The sequence below is a fragment of the Hyla sarda genome, chromosome 7 (genome assembly GCF_029499605.1).
Source record: "Hyla sarda isolate aHylSar1 chromosome 7, aHylSar1.hap1, whole genome shotgun sequence".
Classification (NCBI taxonomy): domain Eukaryota; kingdom Metazoa; phylum Chordata; class Amphibia; order Anura; family Hylidae; genus Hyla; species Hyla sarda.
In genome coordinates, this window is record NC_079195.1 from 20,155,868 (window position 1) to 20,176,411 (window position 20,544).

At 43.9% G+C, this 20,544-nt stretch overlaps 1 protein-coding gene across 4 annotated transcripts in view; it reads left to right on the forward strand.

Moving 5' to 3' along the window:
• Positions 1-4,556: 4,556 nt before the first annotated feature.
• SORCS1 (sortilin related VPS10 domain containing receptor 1) overlaps positions 4,557-20,544 on the forward strand; it is a 762,471-nt gene continuing 746,483 nt past the window's right edge. For 2 of the 4 annotated variants that reach the window (XM_056530949.1, XM_056530951.1), the window contains exon 1: positions 4,557-5,751. In XM_056530949.1, coding sequence (XP_056386924.1) covers positions 4,882-5,751 — 870 coding nt within the window. In that variant the 5' untranslated portion in view covers positions 4,557-4,881. The remainder of the gene's footprint in view (positions 5,752-20,544) is intronic. The other 2 variants (XM_056530952.1, XM_056530953.1) reach the window with 1 other exon arrangement.

Here is a 20,544-nt window from a genome sequence, read left to right on the forward strand (position 1 = left end):
TTGGCCGTCCGGGCATCCTGGGAGTTGTAATCTAGCAACAGCTGGAGGAACACTGGTTAAGGAACACTGTTCTATTGCATTAATACTGTAATTGGGAGATGTTACATAGTTATACAGTTTGTAAGGATGAAAGAAGACAATTCATCCTATTATGCTTTAGTGTAGATCCAGAAGAAGACAAAAAAATAAACATAAAGGTAGAAGCCAATTTTCCTAATTTTAAAGGAGTATTCCAGGATTTTTTTTTAAATTTGACTATGCTACAGGGGCTGTAAAGTTAGTGTAGTTCATAATATAGTGTCTGTACCTGTGTGTGACGGTTTTCTCACAATTCTGTGATTTTCACCCCAATATTTATTTTTACCAGCATACAAAATGACTGTTGTCTCAGATTTTTCCCAGCTTGCAATGCGGCCGAGACCTGACATCAGTATTCAGCTGATGACAGGGAGCCTGTCTGCTTTAATGGGTGGAGGGATCAATCTGCAACTAATGCAACAGCTGTAGGCACCCTGATTGAAAACTACAGGTCTTTTGAATGGATGCAGCTCATTTATGTTTCAATGGGTGGGGTGGCTGATGTGTGGGAGGGAGGAAAATGGAATTATGGGATTTGTAGTCAAAAGAAGAAAAGTCAAACAGGAAATAGCAGTTCACAAAAAGCTAGCCACAGTGTTATGGTAATCTCACAATATAGGCATTTAGCCCCAACACAAGTGCAGATCCTTCCTAAGCATGTCCATTACTGTCTGCCAGGTACGTACTAAAATCCCCTTTAAGGATAAAAGTTCCTTCTTGACCCCAAATCTGGAAACCAGAAAAAAAAACCTGTATCAATATCAACCTTGATGTAGCATAAATCCTACATTGTCAATATAGCAGTGTTGAGTTTGTCATATAGCACAGTTTATTGTGTTTTCTCTTCGGGGGAATGCACAGTATGAACAGAAAATTTCCATGTGAACATTCATATAATAATAATAATAATAATAATAATAATAATAATATTAACAATATTAGTAATAAATGAATAATAATAATAATATTATTATTATTATTAATAATAATATTAATAATATGAATATTAATAATAATCACAATAACGTATTATGATTATTATTAATATTCCTATTATTATTATGATTATTATTAATATTATTTTTATGATTATTAATATTATCATTAATAATAATTATATTATTATTATTATTATTATTATTCATTTATTACTATTATTGTTAATATTATTATTATTAGAGATGAGCGAACTTACAGTAAATTCGATTCGTCACAAACTTCTCAGCTCGGCAGTTGATGACTTTTCCGGTGCTCCCGTGGGCTGGAAAAGGTGGATACAGTCCTAGGAGACTCTTTCCTAGGACTGTATCCACCTTTTCCAGCCCACCAGAGCACCGGAAAGCTGAACTAATTTATGCAGGAAAAGTCAGCAACCGCCGAGCTGAGAAGTTCGTGACGAATCGAATTTACTGTAAGTTTGCTGATCTCTAATTATTATTATCATTAATAATATTATTATTCTAAATTTTATTATTCATATTATTAATAATAATATTAATAATAATATTAACAATATTAGTAATAAATGAATAATAATATTATTATTATTATTATTATTATTATTAATAATAATAATAATATTATTAATAATAATATTAATACTAATAATATAATAATATTAATAATAATATTAATAATAATATTAATAATAATCATAATAATATTAATAATAATATTTAGAATAATAATAATTATCCCATACTAATATCTACCCTTGATATAGTCTATATGTAGCAGTGCTGAGTTTGTCCTTTAGCACAGTTTATTGCAGTGTTTCCCAATCATGGTGCCTCCAGCTGTTGGAAAACTACAACTCCCTGCATGCCTGGTTGAAAAGCCATGCCTGCCACATCAGCTAAAACAGGTAAGCACAAGGCATACACAAGAATCTCCACAATATTCGGAGTACTTCCTTAAAGTCTGCAGCATCTGTTACTATAGGCTAAGTGTCTCCAAACTGTGGACCTCCAACTGTTGCAAAACTACAACGCCCAGCATGCCCAGACAGCCGTTGGCTGTCTGGGCATGCTGGGCGTTGTAGTTTTTCAACAGATTGAGGCACCCTGGTTGGGAAACACTGGTATATTGTGCTTTCTCTTACACCCATGCCTCAATGCAGAAAATCAACACAATGGAGCGTGTAAAAGAGTTCAATGACAAATCCAGCTCTGCTACATCTGTATTCGCTGCAGGCTCCTTTAGAATGGACACTGCTAATATTATCAATGTAGCTGTTCTGAGTTTGTCATTGAGCACAGTTTATTGCAATGTTTCCCCAACCAGGGTGGCACCGGCTGTTGCAAAACTATAACTCCCAGCATGCCCGGACAGCCAACTACTGGTTTATTGTGTTTTCTCTTAGAGCTGAGGGAAAATTTCCAACCATGCCTCAATGCAGAAAATTTAGCTCAACACAGCCCGAAAAAGTGGTCAATAACAAATTCAGCTCTGCTACATCTGTATTAGCTGTAGAAATCTGAAGGCTATCCGGGCATGCTGGGAGCTGTAGTTTTGCAACAGCTGGAGGATCCCTGATTGGGAAACACTGGTTTATTGTGTCTTGTTTCAGAGCTGAGGGTAAATTTACCTCAAAATGAGCACAACGCAGCACGTAAAAGTGTTAAATGACAAATTCAGCTCTGCTACATCTGTATTATGCATGCTTGAAGTTGCAGTTTTGCAACAGCTGGAGGCTCCCTGGTTGGGAAATGCTGCTTTATGGTGTTTTTACGACCATACCTCAATGCAGAAAAGGAACAAAATGCAGCCCGTGAAAGAGTTCAATGACAAATTCAGCTCTGCTACATCTGTATTAGCTGTGGAAATCTGAAGGCTGTCCGGGCATGCTGGGAATTGGGAGCAACAGCTGGAGGCTCCCTGATTGGGAAACACTGGTTTATTGTGTCTTGTCTCCTAGCTGAGGGTAAATTTACCTCACAGTGAGCACAATGCAGCCCGTAAAAGTGTTAAATGCAAAATTCAGCACTGCTACATCCGTATTATGCATGCTAGGAGCTGTAAATTTGCAACAGCTGGAGGCTCCCTGGTTGGGAAATGCTGCTTTATGGTGTTTTTTACAACCATGTCTCAGTACAGAAAATGAGCACAACGCAGCCCGTAAAAGTGTTAAATGACAAATTCAGCTCTGCTACATCTGTATTATGCATGCTAGGAGTTGCAGTTTTGCAACAGCTGGAGGCTCCTTGGTTGGAAAATGCTGCTTTATGGTGTTTTGAAACAGCTGGAGGCTCCCTGGTTGGGAAACACTGCTTTATGGTGTTTTGCATCAGCTGGAGGCTCCCTGGTTGGGAAATGCTGCTTTATGGTGTTTTGCAACTGCTGGAGGCTCCCTGGTTGGGAAATGTTGCTTTCTGGCTGCCTCAGTGCAGAAAATGAGCACAATGCAGCCCGAAAAAGTGTTTAATGCAAAATTCAGCTCTGCTACATCTGTATTGTGCATGCTAGGAGTTGTAGTTCTGCAACAGCTGGAGGCTCCTTGGTTGGGAAATGCTGCTTTATGGTGTTTTTACAACAATGCCTCAATGCAGAAAAGGAGCACAACACAGCTTGAAAAAGTGTTTAATGACAAATTCAGCTCTGCTACATCTTCATTATGCATGCTAGAAGTTGCAGTTTTGCAACAGCTGGAGGCTCCCTAGTTGGGAAATGCTGTTTTATGGTGTATTGCAACAGCTGGAGGCTCCCTGGTTGGGAAATGCTGCTTTCTGGCTGCCTCAATGCAGAAAATGAGCACAACACAGCCCAAAAAAGTGTTTAATGACAAATTAAGCTCTGCTACATCTGTATTATGCATGCTAGGAGTTGTAGTTTTGCAACAGCTGGAGGCTCCTTGGTTGGGAAATGCTGCTTTATGGTGTTTTTTACAACAATGCCTCAATGCAGAAAATGAGCACAATGCAGCCTGAAAAAGTGTTTAATGCAAAATTCAGCTCTTCTACATCTGTATTGTGCATGCTAGGAATTGTAGTTCTGCAACAGCTGGAGGCTCCCTGGTTGGGAAATGCTGCTTTATAGTGTTTTTACAACAATGCCTAAATGCAGAAAAGGAATCAAAACGCAGCCCGTGAAAGAGTTCAATGACAAATTCAAGTCTGCTACATCTGTATTAGCTGTAGAAATCTGAAGGCTGTCCGGGCATGCTGGGAGTTGTAGTTTTGCAACAGCTGGAGGCTCCCTGATTGGGAAACACTGGTTTATTGTGTCTTGTTTCAGAGCTGAGGGTAAATTTACCTCAAAAGGAGCACAACGCAGCCCGTAAAAGTGTTCAATGACACATTCAGCTCTGCTACATCTGTATTCGCTGCAGACCCCTCTGGCTCGGGCATGGTTTACGGTTTAACCTTTACCCTGCCAGGAGAAGCATTGCTGCCCCCCAGTGGGTGAGAAGTGGTTAAAGCCAATGTGTCAGGCGCTGAGTGCTGTAGTGTCTGGTTATTTGTGCTGCATGAAGCAGTCACTGAGCTCTGCAGTCTCTCTCTCTCTCTCGCTCTCTCTCTCGCCTCCTCCCTCTCTGTCTCTCAGCCTCTCAGTTCCTTCTCCAACTTTGTCTCCCATATCCATTGCTGCCTCTCTCTCTGTCTCATCCTCTCCTCTCCATCCTCTTCCTCTCTCGCTCTCTCCATCCAGCTCCACCCCTGTCTGCTGGATCCTTCATCAAAACCCCGAGCGACACCATCAGCTCCACAACAAGATTCCGCTTTTATTTTTTGTGATCTCCATCCTGAGCTGAGAAACTTCTATGGAGTTGGAGTGAGAGGGGAGCAACCTCTAGGAGCTGCTGGCATGGGGGGTCTCCAAGACTGGGGGCTGCTGCTCTTACTGATCACTATGTCAAGGCTGGCACCAGAGGGCAAAGGAGACCTGACCTGCTCATCCTGCCACCACCACATCCGCCTGCAGGGCACAGGTGCCGGGCACATTGTCAAGAAGGTGCAGGGGGGCGCCCTAGGTGACCGTCCGGAGACTTTTGGGCACGGCGTGGTGAACGGTTGGGACGATGACCGGGATCTTGGAGCCTGGAGCAGGACAGAAAGAGGGGGAGATGGCACATACTGGGCTGGTAGACAGGATCTGGGCGATGGGTACGAAGGGGCCGGCGACAAATTAGGAGACTTAGGCGGCAGCTCTACGGATACATGGGTTAAGAATGACAAGAATGGGGGGCACCGTGAAGATGTGGGTGCAGATGACTTCATGGAGGCAGACAGCGATCAGAGTGGCAGAACTGATCAGATGGTGGGCACTGGGACCGATGCCAATGACAGGACTGTCCAGTTTGTGGGTGATGATAATGACCAATTTTGGGGCCACGAAATGAGGATAAACCAGTTTGGAGGGGCTGGCGTGGGTGATGAAGGTGACAGCATGAGCGGAGTGATGATGACCGACCCCCTCACAGGTGCAGCGTTCCCTACACACCAGCATATGCCAGGTGGGCACCTTGCCAAGGACTCCAGAGAGATGCCCAGCCGGGCAGGCAGATGGGTCAGAGAAGCCGAGGGGCACAGGGTGACCCGAGCACAGGCCGGTGACCCGGACAGGGGAAGCCGCTTTCGTGTGGAGGAACTGAAGTTAAGCAGCACAACGTTCGCTCTGACCGGGGACTCTGCCCACAACCAAGCCATGGTGCACTGGTCGGGACACAACAGCAGCGTGAGTACCGGGCACTGCCCCCTATACTATTATTTATGATACTGCTTTATGGAGGATAAGGGGTTAAAATGCAGAACACAAAAGCAGCGACAATGTGTGGTGAGTTATATCTCCTCATCACATGGGTCTAGTGAGGAAGATGATGATGATTATGATGATGGGATAAGTTGCTCTGGGCTCCTGGTGACCATGTCCTGTTTTTGGGTCATCCGTCTTCTCTATGTCATGTCCAGTGTAACCTACAGACGGGTCCACACTTACCTGTCATCCTGACAATCCCGAATGTCCACTCATAGGTACGTCTCATGTCAGGATCTCACCAAATCATTGTGGTAAGCTGCTGATCTCACCCCATATACCTGCTGATCTCACCCCGTACACCTGCTGGTCTCACCCCATACACCTGCTGATCTCACCCCGTACACCTGCTGATCTCACCCCATACACCTGCTGATCTCATCCCCTACACCTCCTGATCTCACCCCATACACCTGCCGATCTCACCCCCTACACCTGCCGATCTCAACCCATACACCTGCCGATCTCACCCCGTACACCTGCTGGTCTCACCCCATACACCTGCTGATCTCACCCTGTACACCTGCTGGTCTCACCCCTTACACCTACTGATCTCACCCCATACACCTGCTGATCTCACCTCCTACACCTGCTGATCTCACCCCGTACACCTGCTGGTCTCACCCCATACACCTCCTGATCTCACTCCATACACCTGCCGATCTCAACCCATACACCTGCCAATCTCATCCCATATACCTGCCGGTCTCACCCAATACACCTGCCGATCTCACCACGTACACCTGCTGATCTCACCCCATACACCTGCTGGTCTCACCCCGTACACCTGCTGATCTCACCCCGTACACCTGCTGATCTCACCCCATACACCTGCTGGTCTCACCCCGTACACCTGCTGGTCTCACCCCGTACACCTGCTGATCTCACCCCGTACACCTGCTGATCTCACCCCATACATCTGCTGATCTCACACCGTACACCTGCCGATCTCACCCCCATACACCTGCTGATCTAACCCCATACACCTGCTGATCTGACCCCATACATCTGCTGATCTCACCCCCTACACCTCCTGATGAGTAGAGTTTAGAGATAAGAGAAGACACATCTGTATGTTTGTATTCATCTTACCAACAGGAGAAGAAACCTCCTGCTTCTTATTTGACGCCTGGTGACATATGACCAATGTTTCTTCAAGATATTCTTCTCTGGGTCATTAATCTTTTTTGCTCTCGACTGCAGAATTTGTTGCTTCATCTTATTCAGATATCAGAATAAACTTGTTATTATGGTTTTCATCTCCCTCATCTCCTCTTCTTCTTCTTCTTCTCTCCCTTGGTCCGCTTGGTCCTCTTATCCTCTTTTTTTTCTCCCTCATGGTCGTCTTCTCCTCTTCTTCCTCTTGGTCCTCATCTCTTCCTCTTCTTCTCTTGGTCCTCTTATTCACTTCTTCTCCTCTTGGTCCTCTTCTCCTCTTCTTCTCCTCTTGGTCCTCTTATCCTCTTCTTCTCCCTCTTGGTTATCTTCTCCTCTTCTACTCCTCTTGCTCCTCTTCTCCTCTTCTTTTCCTCTTGATCCACTTATCATCTTCTTCTCCTCTTGGTACTCTTCTCCGCTTCTACTCCTCTTGATCCTCTTATCCTCTTATTCTCCCTCTTGGTCCTCTTCTCCTCTTCTTCTTCTGCATCTTAGTCCTCTTATCCTCCTCTTTTCCCTCTTGGTCCTCAATTCCTCTTATTCTCCTCTTGGTCCTCTAGTCCTCTTTTTCTCCTCTTGGTCCTCTTCTCCTCTTCTTCTCCTCTTGATCCTCTTATCCTCTTCTTCTCCCTCTTGTCCTCTTATCTTCTTCTTCTTCTCCTCTTGGTCCTCTTATCCTCTTCTTCGCCCTATTGGGCCTCTTATCCTCTTATTCTCCTCTTGGTCCTCTAGTCCTCTTTTTCTCCTCTTGATCCTCTTCTCCTCTTCTTCTCCCTCTTGTCCTCTTATCTTCTTCTTCTTCCCCTCTTAGTCCTCTTATCCTCTTCTTCTCCTCTGGGTCCTCTTCTCCTCTTCTTCTCCTCTTGGTCCTCTTTTCCTCTTCTTCTTCCCCTCTTGGTGCTCTTATCCCCTTCTTCTCCTCTTGGTCCTCTTATCCTCATCTTCTTTACGTCTTGTTCCTCTTCTCCTCTTTTTCTCCTCTTGGTCCTCTTCTCCTCTTCTTCTCCTCTTGGTCCTCTTCTCCTCTTCTTCTCCTTTTGGTCTTCTTCTCCTCTTCTTCTCCTCTTGATCCTCTTATTCTCTTCTTCTCCCTCTTGGTCCTCTTATCTTCTTCTTCTCCTCTTGGTCCTCTTATCCTCTTCTTCGCCCTATTGGGCCTCTTCTCCTCCTCTTCTCCTCTTGGTCATCTTCTCCTCTTGGTCCTCTTCTCCTCTTTGTCCTCTTTTCCTCTTCTTCTTCCCCTCTTGGTGCTCTTATCCCCTTCTTCTCCTCTTGGTCTTCTCCTCTTGGTCCTCTTATTCTCATCTTCTTTCCATCTTGGTCCTGTTCTCCTCTTCTTCTCCTCTTGATCCTCTTATCCTCTTCTTCTCCCTCGTGGTCCTCTTATCTTCTTCTTCTCCTCTTGGTCCTCTTATCCTCTTCTTTGCCCTATTGGGCCTCTTCTCCTCTTCTTCTCCTCTTGGTCCTCTTCTCTTCTCCTCCTCTTGGCCATCTTCTCCTCTTCTTCTCCTCTTGGTCCTCTTATCCTCTTCTTCTCCTCTTGGTCCTCTTATCCTCTTCTTCTCCTCTTGGTCCTCTTCTCCTCTTCTTCTTCTCCTCTTGGTCCTCTTATCCTCTTCTTCCCCTCTGGGTCCTCTTATCCTCTTCTTCTCCTCTTGGTCTTCTTCTCCTCTTGGTCCTCTTCTCCTCTTGGTCCTCTTATCCTCTTCTTCTTCTTCTTTTTTTGGTCCTCTTCACCTCTTCTCCTCTTGGTCCTCCTCTCCTCTTCTTCTTCTCCTCTTGGTCCTCTTATCCTCTTCTTCCCCTCTGGGTCCTCTTATCCTCTTCTTTTCCTCTTGGTCTTCTTCTCCTCTTGGTCCTCTTCTCCTCTTGGTCCTCTTATCCTCTTCTTCTTCTTCTCCTCTTGGTCCTTTTATCCTCTTCTTCCCCTCTGGGTCCTCTTATCCTCTTCTTCTCCTCTTCGTCTTCTTCTCCTCTTGGTCCTCTTATCCTCTTCTTCTTTTGGTCCTCTTCTCCTCTTCTTCTCCTCTTGGTCCTCTTATCTTCTTCTTCTCACTTTTGATCCTCTTCTTCTCCCTCTTGGTCATTTTCTTCTCCTCTTCTTCTCTCCTTGTTCCTATTTTCTTCTTCTCCCTTTCGTCCTTTTGTCCTCTTCTTCTCTTTCTTGGTTCTCCTCTCCCTCTTCTTCTCCCTCTTGGTCCTCTCTGATCTCTTCTCCTCTTCTTTTCCCTCTTGGCCCTTTTCACCTTTTCTTCTTCCTCCACCTTGTTGTCTCCTTTTTTTTCTTACTCCTTTTCTTCTTCATCTTCATTAAATTCTTGTTATTCTACTTCTTCTCCCTCTTGTTCCTCCTCTTCCTCCTTCTTCTTTTCTTCCTTTCTCTTCTTCTATTACATCTTCTATACTCCGGGTCACCATATGACCAATGTATCTCCACAAAGTTTTTTTTCTTGGTTCTTTAGACTGTATAACTGCTCTATAACTTATACATGTGTTCCTGGAAATATTGTGACATCTCATGTATGTTGTGTCCCTGTACTCTACCACCAATTTCACATCCATCCTCATCCACACAGTCCAGTCCCATCTGCTATATTACAAAACCATCCTTGAGTTTCATGTTAGTTCTTCTATAGCAGTGTTTTCCAAACAGTGTGTCTGCAGCTGTTGCAAAACTACAACTCCCAGCATGCCCGGACAGCTGAAGGCTGTCCGGGCATGCTGGGAGTTGTAGTTTTGCAACAGCCTCAGACACGCTGTTTAAAAAAACACAGTTATATAGTGAAATAAAGTACAGCCATCAGCTGTATATTATGAAGCAGTGTTTCCCATCCAGGGTGGGAGTTGCAGTTTTACAACAGCTGGAGGCACCCTGGATAGGAAACACCCTGGTATATAGTGTCAGTGAGTTTTAGAAATCTTTTATCCAAAGAGTTCTTTCTACCGCTCTCATCTCCACCATACTTTACACTGCAGTTCTGTATCATGAGGCTACACAGCAGTGACTGTAGATGAGCTGCATTATCTACTAGAGTCTAAGGTTTGTCTCGAATTCATCCTCCTGTTATATGATAATAGTTGTTCCTTCTGTCCGCCATGCTTTATACTGCTGCTCAGTTTTAATTGGAGCACACCTCTGATATCTAACTCTACTGCATTGTCTTCTACTGGAGTCTATAATGAACCTACTGTCTCATCATACTGCTCTGTCCCCCATGCTTTATACTGCTGCTCAGTTTCATCAGTACATGTATATCTTTATTAGAAAATCAACATATATATATATATATATATATATATATATATATATATATATATATATACATACACATATACATACACACATACATATACACATACATATACACATACACATACATACACATACATATACACATATATACACATACATATACACATACACATAGATATACATATACACATACATACATATACACATACACATATATATACACATACATATACACATATGTATACACATACACATACATATACACATGCATATACACATACATACATACACATACATATACACACATATATATATATATATATATATATATATATATATATATACACACACATACACATACATATACACATACATACATATACACATACAAATATATATACACATACATATCCATGCATATACACATATATACACATACATATACACATACACATACATACATGCACACATACACACATACATATACACATATACATACATATACACATACATACATACATATACACATACATACACATGCACACATACATATACACATACATACACATGCACACATACATATACACATACATACATACATATACACATACACATACATACATATACACATACATATACACATACATACACATACATATACACATACATACATATACACATACACATACATACATATATACATACATATACACATACATACATGTATACATACATATACACATACACATACATACATACATATATACATACATATACACATACATATACATATATACATAGATATACACATACACATACATATATACATACATATACACATACATACATATATACATACGTATACACATACATACATATATACATACATATACACATACATACATATATACATAAATATACACATACATATACACATACATATATACATACATATACACATACACATACATATACACATACATACATATATACATACATGTACACATACATATACACATATATATATATATATATATATATATATATACATACATATACACATACACACATATATACATACATATATACATACATATACACACATACATATACACATACATACATATATACACACATACATACATATACATATACACATACACATACATACATATACACATACATACACATACACACATACACATGCATATACACATACATACACACATACATATGCACATACATACGCATACATATACACATACATATGCACATACATACACATACATATACACATACATACACATACATATACACTTACATACACACATACATACATATATACATATGTATACACATACATATTTACATACATATATACATACACATACATACATATATACATACATACATACATATACATATATATATATATATATATATATATATATACATATACACATACATACACACATACATATACACATACATACATACATATATACATACATACATACATTGTCCAAAAAGAATATATATATATGGCAGGAACTACATCACAGATATAGGCGCTGATGATGGATTTTACAAGTGTTTGTAAAACAATCACAAATATAAAGATATACCAATAGGGTGAGAGGTAAATACAGGAGAACTCTCTTTCCACCATGCTTTATACTGCTGCACAGTTTCATTGGGCACACCTCTGAGCTCTAACTCGGCTGCATTGGCTTTTACTGGAATCTAAGATAGTCTAAAATTCACCTACTGTCTCATCACAAAGCCTGACGTTTCTGCTCCGTCTCTCCGCCATGCTTTACCCTGCAGCTCTGCTTGTCCAGACTGGCTGCTGTGTATAAGCACAAGCTCCATAGTAGTCAAAATATGACAAATCAATGTTACTTACATAATAAATCATACATTACAAGTATCTAAAACACTGTTTCCCAACCAGGGTGCCTCTAGCTGTTGCAAAACTACAACTCCCAGCATGCCCGGACAGCCAAAGGCTGTCCGGGCATGCTGGGAGTTGAAGTTTTGCTACAGCTGGGGGCACCCTGATCGGGAAACACTGGTCTAAAAACTGCAGCGCATAAACCAAGGGGAGTTGCCCCCAACAAAAACAGAGCTGCTTTCTTTTAGAAACAGCGCCACCTCTGCCCATGGACTGTTTGTGGTATTGCAGCTCAGCCCCACTCTAAGAAAGAATCTTCATTCCTTCTGGTTTCAGAATCATTGAAACTATTTGTATATATATATATATATATATATATATATATATATATATATATATATTTTTTTTTTTTTTTTTTTTTTTTTGCAATTAAAAAATAAATAATAATAATAATTGATATAACCACAATGTGTCAATCAAACCTAGAGTTTCAGAAATGTTATATAGTATAACATTACAGGATTTGACCAGAAGAGGGCGCTGTAAATAAATAAGTAACTTATATGATTATATACTGAATATATATATATATATATATACATATATATATATATATATATATATATATCTACACATATTGTATTTACAGTTTCTCATTCACCGTGTCATGCATGGAATAATGTGCGTGGCGCGAGGGTCTCCATGATATGATTGTTGGAAAATTATTCATGTGCGGCAGAATAACAAACACGGCTCATACATATGAAACACACGGGTGCTGGACACATGTAGAGAAACATTTCATCAATTACATGTAGCTCTGTGAAATCATCACTTATTGCAGCAGCACCGTGTGCGAGCTCTGCTGCGGAATAATAAGGAACAGTGCAGACGTAGCAGAGCTGAGTGTGTCAGACGTAGCAGAGCTGAGTGTGTCAGACGTAGCAGAGCTGAGTGTGTCAGACGTAGCAGAGCTGAGTGTGTCAGACGTAGCAGAGCTGAGTGTGTCAGACGTAGCAGAGCTGAGTGTGTCAGACGTAGCAGAGCTGAGTGTGTCAGACGTAGCAGAGCTGAGTGTGTCAGACGTAGCAGAGCTGAGTGTGTCAGACGTAGCAGAGCTGAGTGTGTCAGACGTAGCAGAGCTGAGTGTGTCAGAAGTAGCAGAGCTGAGTGTGTCAGAAGTAGCAGAGCTGAGTGTGTCAGAAGTAGCAGAGCTGAGTGTGTCAGAAGTAGCAGAGCTGAGTGTGTCAGAAGTAGCAGAGCTGAGTGTGTCAGAAGTAGCAGAGCTGAGTGTGTCAGAAGTAGCAGAGCTGAGTGTGTCAGATGCAGCTGAGCTGAGTGTGTCAGATGTGGCTGGGCTGAAACCGTATGAGTTTATCAGATGTTGAAGAGCTGACGGTATCTTAGATAGAATGGCAATGAGATAGTCCAATGTAGATGAACTGAGATTGTCAGAGGCAGCAAAACAGTGTTAGGCTGGGTTCACACTACGTTTTCTCCCATACAGGAGCGCATATGGGAGAAAACGTAGTGTGAACCCAGCCTAAGACGTAGCAGAGCTGAGTGTGTCATATGCAGCTGAGCTGAAACTGTCTGAGATTATGAGATGTTGCAGAAATGACAGTGTCTAAGATAGGGTAAAACTGAGAAAGTATATTGTAGCTGAACTGTGATTGTCAGAGGCAGCAAAACAGACTCAGATGTAGCAGAGCTGAGAGTGTCAGATGTGGCTGTACCGTGATTTTCTGGTCTAACTGAGCTGGGATTATCAGATGTTGTAGAGTTGACAGTATCTAAGATATAGGGGCACTATGGGAGTCCAATATAGTTGGGCTGAAATTGTCAGCGGTAGCAAAACAATGTCAGATGTAGCAGAGCTGAGTGTGTCAGATGTAGCAGAGCTGAGTGTGTCAGATGTAGCAGAGCTGAGCGTGTCAGATCCGACTGTACCTAGATTGTCTGGTGTAACTAAACTGAGATTATCGGATGTTATAAAGTTGACAATATCTTAGATATGGAGGCAACTACGAGAATCCAAAATAGTTGGGCTGAGATTGTCAGAGGCAGCAAAACAGAGTCAGATGTAGCAGAGCTGAGTGTGTCAGATGCAGCTCAGCTGATATTGTCTGTGAATATGAGATGTTGCAGAAATGACAGTGTCTAAGATAGGGTAGAACTGAGAAAGTCTAGTGTAGCTATACTGTGATTGTCAGAGGTAGCAAAACTGTGTCAGATGCAGCAGAGCTGAGAGTGTAAGATGCGACTGTACCGCGATTGCCTGGTGTAACTAAACTGAGATTATCAGATGTTATAAAGTTGACAGTATCTTAGATATGGAGGCAACTACGGGAATCCTAAATAGTTGGGCTGAGATTGTCAGAGGCAGTAAAACAGTGTAAGATGTAGCAGAGCTAAAAGTGTCAGATGTGGCGGAGCAGAGACCTTCAGATGTGGCTGATCTTAAAAAGAGGTATATACACCAGAGCTGAGATCTCAGATATAGCAGCTCTGAGAGGGTCAGGTGGAGCAGGACTGAGAGTGCAATATGTAGCAGTGCTGAAATTGTTAAAGGTACAGCAGAAGAACAAAGAGTATACACTGTAGCAGAACCGAGAGCATGAGATATACCGGCACTGAAGGCGGCCAGTGTAGTTCAACTGAAGTTGTCAGATGTAGCAGAACCGAGAACCTCAGATGTAGCAGAGATGAAAGTGTCAGATTGTGAGAGTCTTGGATATAGCAGGAATTATAGTATCAGATGTAGCAGAGCTAAAAGTGTCCGGTATACAGCAGGGAGATTGTCAGATGTAGCAGAGCTAGAAAATTCCAACCCTCTGAATCAGTGCTCTCCAAACAGTGGCCCTTCAGATGGGGTCACTATTACTACTGTACAGGTGCAGTGTGATGGGGTAACTATTACTGCTGTACAGGTGCAGTGTGATGGGGTCACTATTACAGCTGTACAGGTGCAGTGTGATGTGGTCACTATTACTGCTGTACAGGTGCAGTGTGATGGGGTCACTATTACTGCTGTACAGGTGCAGTGTGATGGGGTCACTATTACTGCTGTACAGGTGCAGTGTGATGGGGTCACTATTACTACTGTACAGGTGCAGTGTGATGGGGTCACTATTACTGCTGTACAGGTGCAGTGTGATGGGGTCACTATTACTCCTGTACAGGTGCAGTGTGATGGGGTCACTATTACTCCTGTACAGGTGCAGTGTGATGGGGTCACTATTACTCCTGTACAGGTGCAGTGTGATGGGGTCACTATTACTCCTGTACAGGTGCAGTGTGATGGCGTCACTATTACTCCTGTACAGGTGCAGTGTGATGGGGTCACTATTACTACTGTACAGGTGCAGTGTGATGGGGTCACTATTACTCCTGTACAGGTGCAGTGTGATGGGGTCACTATTACTCCTGTACAGGTGCAGTAAGATGGGGTCACTATTACTCCTGTACAGGTGCAGTGTGATGGGGTCACTATTACTCCTGTACAGGTGCAGTGTGATGGGGTCACTATTACTCCTGTACAGGTGCAGTAAGATGGGGTCACTATTACTCCTGTACAGCTGCAGTGTGATGGGGTCACTATTACTCCTGTACAGGTGCAGTGTGATGGGGTCACTATTACTCCTGTACAGGTGCAGTGTGATGGGGTCACTATTACTGCTGTACAGGTGCAGTGTGATGGGGTCACTATTACTGCTGTACAGGTGCAGTGTGATGGGGTCACTATTACTGCTGTACAGGTGCAGTGTGATGGGGTCACTATTACTGCTGTACAGGTGAAGTGTGATGGGGTCACTATTACTCCTGTACAGGTGCAGTGTGATGGGGTCACTATTACTGCTGTACAGGTGCAGTGTGATGGGGTCACTATTACAGCTGTACAGGTGCAGTGTGATGGGGTCACTATTACAGCTGTACAGGTGCAGTGTGATGGGGTCACTATTACTCCTGTACAGGTGCAGTGTGATGGGGTCACTATTACTGCTGTACAGGTGCAGTGTGATGGGGTCACTATTACTCCTGTACAGGTGCAGTGTGATGGGGTCACTATTACTCCTGTACAGGTGCAGTGTGATGGCGTCACTATTACTCCTGTACAGGTGCAGTGTGATGGGGTCACTATTACAGCTGTACAGGTGCAGTGTGATGGGGTCACTATTACTACTGTACAGGTGCAGTGTGATGGGGTCACTATTACAGCTGTACAGGTGCAGTGTGATGTGGTCTCTATTACTGCTGTACAGGTGCAGTGTGATGGGGTCACTATTACTACTGTACAGGTGCAGTGTGATGGGGTCACTATTACTCCTGTACAGGTGCAGTGTGATGGGGTCACTATTACTCCTGTACAGGTGCAGTGTGATGTGGTCACTATTACTGCTGTACAGGTGCAGTGTGATGGGGTCACTATTACTCCTGTACAGGTGCAGTGTGATGGGGTCAATATTACTGCTGTACAGGTGCAGTGTGATGGGGTCACTATTACTGCTGTACAGGTGCAGTGTGATGGGGTCACTATTACTGCTGTACAGGTGCAGTGTGATGGGGTCACTATTACTGCTGTACAGGTGGAGTGTGATAGGGTCACTATTACTGCTGTACAGGTGCAGTGTGATGGGGTCACTATTACTGCTGTACAGGTGCAGTGTGATGGGGTCACTATTACTGCTGTACAGGTGCAGTGTGATGGGGTCACTATTACTGCTGTACAGGTGCAGTGTGATTGGGTCACTATTACTGCTGTACAGGTGCAGTGTGATGGGGTCACTATTACTCCTGTACAGGTGCAGTGTGATGGGGTCACTATTACTCCTGTACAGGTGCAGTGTGATGGGGTCACTATTACTGCTGTACAGGTGCAGTGTGATGGGGTCACTATTACTGCTGTACAGGTGCAGTGTGATGGGGTCACTATTACTGCTGTACAGGTGCAGTGTGATGGGGTCACTATTACTCCTGTACAGGTGCAGTGTGATGGGGTCACTATTACTCCTGTACAGGTGCAGTGTGATGGGGTCACTATTACTGCTGTACAGGTGCAGTGTGATGGGGTCACTATTACTGCTGTACAGGTGCAGTGTGATAGGGTCACTATTACTGCTGTACAGGTGCAGTGTGATGGGGTCACTATTACTGCTGTACAGGTGCAGTGTGATGGGGTCACTATTACTGCTGTACAGGTGCAGTGTGATGGGGTCACTATTACTGCTGTACAGGTGCAGTGTGATGGGGTCACTATTACTCCTGTACAGGTGCAGTGTGATGGTGTCACTATTACTCCTGTACAGGTGCAGTGTGATGGGGTCACTATTACTGCTGTACAGGTGCAGTGTGATGGGGTCACTATTACTGCTGTACAGGTGCAGTGTGATTGGGTCACTATTACTGCTGTACAGGTGCAGTGTGATGGGGTCACTATTACTGCTGTACAGGTGCAGTGTGATGGGGTCACTATTACTGCTGTACAGGTGCAGTGTGATGGGGTCACTATTACTGCTGTACAGGTGCAGTGTGATGGGGTCACTATTACTGCTGTACAGGTGCAGTGTGATGGGGTCACTATTACTCCTGTACAGGTGCAGTGTGATGGCGTCACTATTACTCCTGTACAGGTGCAGTGTGATGGGGTCACTATTACTGCTGTACAGGTGCAGTGTGATGGGGTCACTATTACTGCTGTACAGGTGCAGTGTGATGGGGTCACTATTACTGCTGTACAGGTGCAGTGTGATGGGGTCACTATTACTGCTGTACAGGTGCAGTGTGATGGGGTCACTATTACAGCTGTACAGGTGCAGTGTGATGTGGTCACTATTACTGCTGTACAGGTGCAGTGTGATGGGGTCACTATTACTACTGTACAGGTGCAGTGTGATGGGGTCACTATTACTGCTGTACAGGTGCAGTGTGATGGGGTCACTATTACTGCTGTACAGGTGCAGTGTGATGGGGTCACTATTACTCCTGTACAGGTGCAGTGTGATGGCGTCACTATTACTCCTGTACAGGTGCAGTGTGATGGGGTCACTATTACTGCTGTACAGGTGCAGTGTGATGGGGTCACTATTACTCCTGTACAGGTGCAGTGTGATGGGATCACTATTACTCCTGTACAGGTGCAGTGTGATGGCGTCACTATTACTCCTGTACAGGTGCAGTGTGATGGGGTCACTATTACTGCTGTACAGGTGCAGTGTGATGGGGTCACTATTACTGCTGTACAGGTGCAGTGTGATGGGGTCACTATTACTGCTGTACAGGTGCAGTGTGATGGGGTCACTATTACTGCTGTACAGGTGCAGTGTGATGGGGTCACTATTACTGCTGTACAGGTGCAGTGTGATGGGGTCACTAATATTGCTGTACAAGTGCAGTGTGATGGGGTCACTATTACTGCTGTACAGGTGCAGTGTGATGGGGTCACTATTACTCCTGTACAGGTGCAGTGTGATGGCGTCACTATTACTCCTGTACAGGTGCAGTGTGATGGGGTCACTATTACTGCTGTACAGGTGCAGTGTGATGGGGTCACTATTACTGCTGTACAGGTGCAGTGTGATGGGGTCACTATTACTGCTGTACAGGTGCAGTGTGATGGGGTCACTATTACTGCTGTACAGGTGCAGTGTGATGGGGTCACTATTACAGCTGTACAGGTGCAGTGTGATGTGGTCACTATTACTGCTGTACAGGTGCAGTGTGATGGGGTCACTATTACTCCTGTACAGGTGCAGTGTGATGGGGTCACTATTACTGCTGTACAGGTGCAGTGTGATGGGGTCACTATTACTGCTGTACAGGTGCAGTGTGATGGGGTCACTATTACTCCTGTACAGGTGCAGTGTGATGGGGTCACTATTACTCCTGTACAGGTGCAGTGTGATGGGGTCACTATTACTGCTGTACAGGTGCAGTGTGATGGGGTCACTATTACTCCTGTACAGGTGCAGTGTGATGGGGTCACTATTATTCCTGTACAGGTGCAGTGTGATGGGGTCACTATTACTCCTGTACATGTGTAGTGTGATGGGGTCACTATTACTCCTGTACATGTGTAGTGTGATGGGGTCACTATTACTCCTGTACAGGTGCAGTGTGATGGGTTCACTATTACTGCTGTACAGGTGCAGTGTGATGGGGTCACTATTACTGCTGTACAGGTGCAGTGTGATGGGGTCACTATTACTGCTGTACAGGTGCAGTGTGATGGGGTCACTATTACTGCTGTACAGGTGCAGTGTGATGGGGGTCACTATTACTGCTGTACAGGTGCAGTGTGATGGGGTCACTATTACTGCTGTACAGGTGCAGTGTGATGGGGTCACTATTACTGCTGTACAGGTGCAGTGTGATGGGGTCACTATTACTGCTGTACAGGTGCAGTGTGATGGGGTCACTATTACTCCTGTACAGGTGCAGTGTGATGGCGTCACTATTACTCCTGTACAGGTGCAGTGTGATGGGGTCACTATTACTGCTGTAGAGGTGCAGTGTGATGGGGTCACTATTACTCCTGTACAGGTGCAGTGTGATTGGGTCACTATTACTGCTGTACAGGTGCAGTGTGATGGCGTCACTATTACTCCTGTACAGGTGCAGTGTGATGGGGTCACTATTACTGCTGTACAGGTGCAGTGTGATGGGGTCACTATTACTGCTGTACAGGTGCAGTGTGATGGGGTCACTATTACTGCTGTACAGGTGCAGTGTGATGGGGTCACTATTACAGCTGTACAGGTGCAGTGTGATGTGGTCACTATTACTGCTGTACAGGTGCAGTGTGATGGGGTCACTATTACTCCTGTACAGGTGCAGTGTGATGGGGTCACTATTACTGCTGTACAGGTGCAGTGAGATGGGGTCACTATTACTGCTGTACAGGTGCAGTGTGATGGGGTCACTATTACTCCTGTACAGGTGCAGTGTGATGGTGTCACTATTACTCCTGTACAGGTGCAGTGTGATGGGGTCACTATTACTGCTGTACAGGTGCAGTGTGATGTGGTCACTATTACTCCTGTACAGGTGCAGTGTGATGGGGTCACTATTACTCCTGTACAGGTGCAGTGTGATGGGGTCACTATTACTCCTGTACATGTGTAGTGTGATGGGGTCACTATTACTCCTGTACAGGTGCAGTGTGATGGGGTCACTATTACTGCTGTACAGGTGCAGTGTGATGGGGTCACTATTACAGCTGTACAGGTGCAGTGTGATGGGGTCACTATTACTGCTGTACAGGTGCAGTGTGATTGGGTCACTATTACTGCTGTACAGGTGCAGTGTGATGTGGTCTCTATTACTGCTGTACAGGTGCATTGTGATGGGGTCACTATTACTCCTGTACAGGTGCAGTGTGATGGGGTCATTATTACTGCTGTACAGGTGCAGT